Source organism: Solanum tuberosum, unplaced genomic scaffold (assembly GCF_000226075.1).
Source record: "Solanum tuberosum cultivar DM 1-3 516 R44 unplaced genomic scaffold, SolTub_3.0 scf00314, whole genome shotgun sequence".
Lineage (NCBI taxonomy): Eukaryota > Viridiplantae > Streptophyta > Magnoliopsida > Solanales > Solanaceae > Solanum > Solanum tuberosum.
Genome location: NW_006239241.1, coordinates 544,314 through 553,054, shown reverse-complemented (window position 1 = coordinate 553,054; position 8,741 = coordinate 544,314). Strand labels below are relative to the sequence as shown.

The 8,741-nt window shown below is 33.9% G+C and overlaps 1 protein-coding gene across 4 annotated transcripts; it reads right to left on the bottom strand.

Moving 5' to 3' along the window:
* Nucleotides 1-1,470: 1,470 nt before the first annotated feature.
* On the bottom strand, nt 1,471-6,444 carry LOC102587538 (membrane-anchored ubiquitin-fold protein 6). Of its 4 annotated transcripts, none has more exons than XM_006360220.2 (4): nt 6,336-6,444; nt 5,816-6,007; nt 2,350-2,520; nt 1,471-1,745 (listed from the first exon to the last, which is right to left on the bottom strand). In XM_006360220.2, the coding sequence occupies exons 2-4, from the start codon at nt 5,943-5,945 to the stop codon at nt 1,690-1,692; spliced, it is 357 nt and encodes a 118-aa protein (XP_006360282.1). In that variant the 5' UTR covers nt 5,946-6,007; nt 6,336-6,444; the 3' UTR covers nt 1,471-1,689. The 4 variants fall into 4 exon arrangements, with proteins under 4 accessions (XP_006360282.1, XP_006360283.1, XP_006360284.1 ...); XM_006360221.2 differs by lacking the exon at nt 6,336-6,444 and adding an exon at nt 6,270-6,324; XM_006360222.2 differs by lacking the exon at nt 6,336-6,444 and adding an exon at nt 6,181-6,295.
* Between the last annotated feature and the right edge of the window lie 2,297 nt (nt 6,445-8,741).

Genomic DNA, 8,741 nt, shown 5'->3' with positions numbered 1-8,741 from the left:
ACCAAAAGAATTAATCCTTAGTCAAATGTTACTTACTTCGTCGCCAAGGTCGTCAAAAATTTTGTTTTAAGTGTTCTTATTTTTTTGTTAATAATATTATTATAACTTTGCAATCATGAAAAATTAATTTCTCACTAAACTCTGATTTTTGATGTAATAATTGAAATTCCTTCACTTTTTACTAAGATCTTTTTGGGTTCGAGTTCTGAAGGGAAAAAAATTAGTAGTAAGAGTTACACCTTCCTTAGTGGACTTATCCGACATGATATTAAATTAGTCAGATTAGTGAATTCCACGCACAAAATTATTTTTATAATTTTAGAAAAAGGACCTAAGTTGTAATCATGGTCAATTTTAGGAAAATACTTGGTCTCCAAGTACATGGACCAAAGTCTAACCAAATGATGACAATATTCTCACAGTTCCCTTGCTTTCCAAGTAGCCAAGGGGTAGTATATAAATAAATAGAAGAAACAATAATTTCACAAACAACTATCAATATTAGTAAAACTAATACTTTCACTTTGTTGAAAAAACATAGAGCACCCATGGCACAAGTTGCTGAAATTCATGTCATGCAAAAACTTCATAAGGAGAAGATGAAAGACGACATCGAAAATCGAAAACGACTAACAAGAAATTGGGTTAAGTGATGAAGATAACAAAACTTGTAGTTCTGGGAAATGTTGTTCTTGGTTAGGGAAGAAAGTTAGTTGTGTTACTGGACAATTGCTTAGTTGTACAAGGAGCAAACCTGTAGTATGTGATTATAAAGATAATACATAATAGTCAAAAATGACTATGTAATGATTTTCTACTAGTGTAATTGTTAAAGTGATCCTTAATTTTGATTTTTGAATAAACAAAATTCATTTTCTTGCCAAACTCACAATTGTAACATGCTATAAAAGCCAATTTTATGGCGTGTAAAAACAAATTCTTTAAAAATGAGAAAAATGACTTTCCAGTAAAAATAGAAAAAACAATTTTCCAAAGTTACATTCCATATTAATTGTGTCCTTTCCTCCCTTGGCTCCTCACTCCCCGACACCCCACATCTTCACCCCACCATCATAGCCCCATAGCCTCTCATAGTATTTGTCGTATTTGTCTAGATTACATGCAAATGTTTTTCAAGTATATTTGCTCAGTGAATTCTTCGAGTTAATTTCACAGACAGTCACTCAACTAAAACAACTTTCATCATAGAAAGTCACTCAATTTCATTTTGTAACATAAACATCTCTCAACAGTTACTCAACTAACAACTTCTGTCACAAAAAGTCACTCAACTTTGTTTTGAACACAAATGTCACTTAACTAATGATAAATATCTCAGTCACTCAATTATTGTCATTTCACCTACAAAGTCACCCAACCAATTCAGACAATATTTTCGATAGATATTGATGACGTCAGATTTCTTTTTCTTTCACAAAAAAGTGTTTCCCTTTCTGTAGTTCTAGCATATATACCAAGAGACTACATGGTATCCCTTCATTCTGAATCAAAAAATCAGGAGCATAATGGTATCTTTATCTTCAAACTTTTCATATTTTTACATCTTTTTTCTTCTTTTTCACTAAGTTTTACTTTTAGGATACTTGTTAATGCATCCAAAAGACTCTCCAACTGAAAATTATATAGCACCATGAAATATAACAAAAGTGGAACAATTCCATTACTGAATTACAAGATTGTACAAGCACACCCGCCTTTTTTAAGGGAATCGTCCTTCAGCTTATCTGTGACAAATGTGTAAACAAAAATTATTCAGTACGCTTTCATAAGATAAGAACAAAATAATCAAATCCATGGCTTGAGATTCGAGAATCACTTAATCTTGTATTTTGATACCAAGTTTGTCATGATACAAATTCCCAAGGCCTAGTGACTGGCACCCACTAGTCTAAATCAAGCGAACCCATAACATACATTCTAAGCTAGTAAATAACTCATGAGCGGCGGAAAACATGTCTTACAAACTTTCACAGATGCATAAATTTGGAACATGTTGGATGGTAAATATAAGTTAAACAATGTCTGGTAACTAGTTAGGAAATAAGTTATTCATGTATAAAATTAATACGACATGTGGCTTGCAATTTCGATAACTAATATGGGGTAGAAGATAGAATAACTAATACATACATCACTAATACCTGCATAATTCTAACCAGCTACCAAACGATCCCTTAGCTGACTCAATGCATGTCCTATCTAGTCTATGTATACTGTTAAAAGACCTCTAAAAGACGACAGCACAATGCATTAGAGCGTTCACTGTATACATAACACTGAACCATGACCTATGAGCTAGAACTAGAAGTACAAAATATAGCAACTTACCATTGTTTCTATCATTAACAGGGGGCCGTACAACAACATGCATAGTGATGACACCTCCTGGAACTTCAATGGCTGGAAGTCTGGATTCACCAAGAGTTTTACTATTTTCAAGGATCCTTCCAGCATTTATAAGCTTCACATCATTTGTCGTCCTTGGACCATTATCTTTATCTGCCACAGCAAGATCTTCTGTTAGCTGAGTTATTTGAGGCATGCTTGGTAAAGAAAACGTTTGAGAGCTCACTGAGATTTTCTGGACATGGGAAAAAAAAGAAGAGAAAATAGCAGCACCATATGACATGCACTTCTTGCAAACTAGACAATGCAAATATTAGTCTTAAATTATCCTTTTCATTCCTTAAAAGTAGTGAGAATCATACATTCTCTTTGGCTTTAGAGCAACGAAACAAATAATACGTGGATGTGGCTCAATTTTCATCCATTTTAGATTATTGGCTCAATTATATACAAGAAGATTTGGAAACGCAAGAACGATTCGTAGTTCTAGAACTAATATTCTGTCACAAATAATATTCCCTCCTTTCAATTTGTTTGCATGGTTTTGACTTGACATGGAGTTAAAGAAGTAAAGAAGACTTTTGAATCTTGTGGTCTCAAACTAAAGATATGTAGAATGTATCAAAATGACCTTGAATCTTGTGGCCTTAAACTAAAGATATGTAAAATATACCAAAATGTCATTTAATCTTGTGATCTTAAACATATTGTGTGGAAAATTGAACTAGAGTGAACGGACTAAAAAGCAAATAAATTGAAACAGGGGAGTATTAGTCACTGAAATTGGATTTCTTCATTTGTTCTGCAAGTGTCTTCGCTTTTAGATCTCACATGCTCTTTTGGTTGATGGCACCTTTAATTCAGACCAGCGGCAATTCCTTACTGGCCCCTGTTCTAGAGCCTGTGTGAAAGAGGTAGGAAATAATAATCCCGCCCAGGAATAATACTGTGGCAATTCCTTACTGGCCCCTGTTCTTGCTATTAATCGTGAGTATTATTCCTGGGTGGGATTATTATTTCCCAACAACGGAAAGAACATAGAAAAACGATACCGTCAAAAGTTGACAAGATAAAGTTTCATTTAATCATACAAGGAAGTGTCCCTTATGAAGCCAGAAATAATAAGAGTATTTAGGTCGCTCTACGTTTTGAAGTTTTGTAGTGTCTTTTCGATATGAATTGGTAGTATTCTATATGTTGGTTGCTCCAATACCGTTTGTGTGAGCTTGTTATAAAGTAGCACTACTCTCTCCATCATATCAGTCATATTAATCCCATTACATCCCACTCATTTGCTAGTTCATTTCCAAACCTAATCAATCTATTTGTCCAAGTTAAAATCTTTTTGACATTTTAATCTCTAGCGATAAATTACTATTACAGTTACTTGACAAGTTCAGAATTTAAGTACTTGTGTTGGAGCTACATAGTTGCAAAAGTCATTGTAGTCAGCTAATTTAACAGTGAGTTACTCCCTCCGTCGCAATCTAAGTGTCTTAGTTTGATTGGGCACAGTGTTGAAGAAATAAAGGGAGACTTTTGAATCTTGTGGTCTTAAATTAAAGATGTGTGTAGTCCTTTAAATCTCGTGGTCTTAAACTTTCCATGTAGGATGGTGGTTTAGTCTAAAAAGGAAAGTAAGACACTTAAATTGGTTGGGACAGAGAGAGTAAACAAGAGAAGTAGAGGCTGGGAAAGATACTCAACAACTGGAGAAGACAATTAATCCAACTCAGAATAAGTACTCATGCTGAAGCAATTTAGTTGCTGAATTCACAGCAGCCGTCTAATTTACAGTAAAAGAAAAATGAGAGATAGAGCTGAAGAAATCAACGAATTCAACTCAAAGGAGGTACTGCAGTGAAAACAAAGTCTAGTTCTCAACCATCATCTTTCTTTTTTGGTACGGAGGAATAGGCTTTTAATTGACAAACTCCTCGCCCCACTGAAATCAAGGTATTGCAGGGAACATTCGAAGATGGTCAAGATGGATGTAGCAGAATTGGTCGGAAGCTTAATCCAGATATACTTTCTGATTGAGGAGTGAAGATCAACCATGAAAGAACATTTGATCCAACCAACCTGTCTAATGAGAGCAGGGTTCGATTTTCTAACATAAGCTAACTGGACTTGGAAAAGAGGTTGTGAAATCTATAAATAAGGAATGTATTGGAAAATCATTTCATTTAAACTGTTATTGATATTTTGAATGAAGGATTTTCGATAGTAAAACCCATGGAGTCTCCAGGTTAATCACTAAAATTCCTATCGCCCGCTTTTATCTTTTCCTTTATCTCCTCTATTTATCTATTTCAAGCGTTCAAGTATTAGAATGCTCACCTCCTGTTATACAGAGAGCTCACAAGACTGAGCATGGCAAAAGAACGAAGGGATGCGCTGACCAACCAAAAGATGGGCAAGGGACTATATAATACCAAAGCTTACATGCATTATTTTATCTAATACCTCCTGCCAAACGACCCCTAGTAGTTAAAAGGACAGACTATACAACTAAGTTGCAGAAGTTTGTTAGATCACAAACTTTGTTGGCACAATAGTCTTTGGAACCCACCCTTTGTACTGAGGAGGAGCCACGTCTCAATCCTCGTCCATTCATCTTTTTTCTCAAAGAGATCTGTCATCCTGACGTTTGTGTGGAATCGTTTCCAGGGCAATTGCACACACAACCAAAAAGAAATTTCTAATGCAATCCAACTGGAGCAGCCCAAACTGCAACAAGCTGATGGATAATTGCTTCTGCTATAAATACTTGACATGCATACCAGGACAAAGGTCACCATCCATGTGGTATGTCTCTTTCAGCATAATCAAGATGGAGCAGAACCGATGTGGTGCATTGTTGGTCCAGAGAACTTTCAGCTCCCCAAGCTTCATTTCAACATGGTGACAAAAGGGTAAACAAACTTTGTTCCTTATTCAACATCGCAGCTATTGTCACAAAAAAAGAAGTCAATGGCCCCTTACCACTTATGCATCCTCTTCTTCTTTTTTTTGATAACCTCGACTAATTCCACGGGATACCTACCACCTCCCACCAACAACATGTATCAAGTAACTCTATCCACCAAGAGTAGAGCATGGGATACCTGCCACCTCCCACCAGCAACACCAGCAACAGGTACTAAACCCTACATATGTTAATACAACAATCAGGGGTCGTTTGGTAGTTGGTTTGGAGGCGAGTTATGCTGGTACTAAATCCTACATATGTAAAAATCTTTGTAATATTACTAATACCTGCGTAACTTTAACCAGCTACCAAGCGACCCTTCAATCACCAATCAGACCACAAATCAGACTAATGAAGAAACAAAGTAGTGATTGAATATAGCTAAAGCACCAAAATATGCAACAAAAGAAGCAAACTCCATAAAAACACATATGTAAATACACATAATCAAGTATAAAAGTGAAGAAATTCCACAACCTTTTGGCCACTGTGCAATCAACTTATCTTTGAGAGATGCCACTGTAGTGCTAGATGCATACTTATTTGGCCCAATATCACTTCCATCAGCAAGCCTAAATTTGATCTCAACCAGCTCTTGTACAGCCATTCAACAATCAATTTTTCATCAACCACTAAACACAAACAAATTCCCACTTCAAAATTTCCTCACTGAGTCAAGAAAACAGAACAAAATATCAAAAACAAGCCAGATCAAAATACCTAAAAAAACAAGAAATGAACAAAACACTTAAAATCACCATGACCCTTTACAATTAGATCCAAATAAACCATAAAGATTCAAACTTTTCAAACTAAAAAAGCTAAATTTGATTCAAACTGACTAAAATAACAAGAACCCACATCACAATTTCTCCAAATTGTGAGTCTTGAAAGTTTCAAAAAAAAAAAAAAAAAATTGATTCAGACTGACCAAAATAACAAGAACCCAGATCACAATTTGTTACAATAAAACCAAAAAAGTTGGAATAATCAATACCTATATGTGCTTTAAATTGGTTGATTGATATAGAAAGAATCTTGAAATAGAAGGGTTAGGATTATTATAACCTGAATCTAACTGGCAAAATCTAATGATCTGGGAAAGGACACTTCTTACTTGCAGTAAAATCACTACAAGACAAATAAATACATAGAAACATGGAAAGTTACAATCATGTCCCTTGAGTTTTAGATTTAGCAATTTGACCCCAAGCATAGAAAACTTCTGACACTTTCCTGTCCTTAATACTTTGTTTGGATTATTGTACTACACCAAAAATGATTTTTAGCGTCAATAAATATGTTTTTTAGAAGTAACAATGTTGCTAAAGACTATAGCGAGATTGGATCCAATCAATGGCGGAGACAGGATTTTCATTAAGAGAGTTGAAAAAAATAAGTAAGCACGATAATAGTATCCACATATAAATGGATCGAATCAGATATAAACGAGTCAGGTCGGATAAGATATAAGTGGGTCTGGTCGAATATAAGTAAGTAGATAAAATTCAATTCTAATAGAAAGTAGCAGCAACAAGCTAAAATGTGATTAAAAAACGATGCTATTCGGAATCGGACTCGCACAACCGAGAAGATTTGACAGAATCTTGAAACCAGTTACCATTAAACCAAGCATTTAGCTTATGCTGAGGGGGTTCATTATTAAATATATACTCATAAATCAATAAATCGTGCTATATATACCGTGTAATTTTCCATCGAATGGGGTTCGAATCCCCTAACTTGCATGTAGCTCTACCCCTGGATCTAATGACAATTAAACAATATCAGTAAAGGTTCTAGTACTATTTGTTATATAGTCACTCAAAATTATTCTTGCATTGTATCATGTTAAAGAATATGACGTATGGATTAGGGCTGTGTATCAGTCGGTTCGGTTCGGTTTTGAAGTTTATCGATTTGACTTATCGGTTATTGGTTTGTGGAGATGCTAAGCCGTTATAGAACCATTAAGATATTGACATATCGGTTATTGGTTTATCGGTTATTGATCATTATCGGTTCGGTTATCGGTTTAACCGTTAAGATTTGACACAAAAAAAATAATTAAGAATCACTTAAAACAAAATGACAAACCAAATGAACTTGCACATGAGTTCACAAGTTACATCTTTCTCAAAAGCAAGCACTTTTACATTGTAGAATAACCAAGAGTTTGGGGAAAACCAGAAATAAAAGTAGGAAACCAAACTCTAAGTCAAGGACTTTATATACAAATGGTATAAATATAATTATTTAATATACTATCGGGTTATCGGTTAACCCGTTAAGAAAATAACCTAAAATCGTTAAGAACCGATAACCCGATAACAAAAAAAATCAAAACCGTTATCAAAATCGCTAAACCAATAACCCATTACAGATAAACTAATAAAATAATTTCGATTCAGATTATCGATTTCGATTCAATTTTGAACAGCCCTAGTATGAATAGTTTGGTGCGTGAATGCTTGACTTAGATTGAACTAGGGACAATCTAGTAACCATTTTAACCTAAACACAGTAGGCACCGGCGTGAGTAGTTGAAAAATTGAGAGGTTCTTAATGAAAGGGTCAAAGGTTGCACTTGCGATAATGCGTTGTACCATTTTTCTTAATTACATAATATTACAAATCAATAATTTAAAAGATAAGTCAATAAGAAAAGTAAGATACACGATAGAATTGCTATAGATACTTTCTAAAGATAATGTTCGAGAAATATTATGAAAATAGTACCTTTTCATTTTATTTTTGATTTCTCACCCAATATGTACTTGCTTAGCTTTGGTTCCAATTAATTTGAAATTGTGCAGCTTTTAAGACCCATTAAAAGAGAAGCATTTCCTACTATGAGAATGAAAAGGTTCAAATCTGATACAAAATATAATAAGAAAAAAACCCCGATATATTTAAGAATATAGGATCTTATTTAATTATCGAATCACACATACAAAATTAATTATAAGATCACATTCATTATGAATTTATTGCCTCTAAATTCTAAATTGCTTGTTTTATTACCAATGTCATGATCTAAATTTCCCAAGTGTTTATATAGATTAAAAAATAATTAACCAGAGAATATTTCAAATTTTCTCATTTTGATTGGTGAAAATATTTTGCAAAAACATTTTTACTATGAAAAACAAGTTATTAAAAATTAGGAAAATAAATTCCCAGTTAAAAGCAGGAAAACAAGCTCCTAAACGAAAGCAAGTTCAAAATTTATTCAGCCCAAATAGGTAGTAAAATATTCACAAAAAAAGGGCAAAAAATATTAATTGCAGAGTCATTACACTTGTGCCTAAAAATTTAGATCTTACAACAATAAAGGAGTATAGACCTATTGCATGTTGTTATGCATTATATAAACTTATTGTCTATGCCACTCGAATTCTTC

Excerpts from the sequence above, each read along its gene's own strand:
- LOC102587538 (XM_006360220.2), bottom strand. The coding sequence starts at position 5,945 with ATGGCTGTACAAGAGCTGGTTGAGATCAAATTTAGGCTTGCTGATGGA. Across the intron at positions 2,521-5,815 it reads GATTGCACAGTGGCCAAAAG|ATAAAGATAATGGTCCAAGG; the intron begins GTTGTGGAATTT and ends TTGCTGTGGCAG. Across the intron at positions 1,746-2,349 it reads TGTTAATGATAGAAACAATG|ATAAGCTGAAGGACGATTCC; the intron begins GTAAGTTGCTAT and ends CATTTGTCACAG.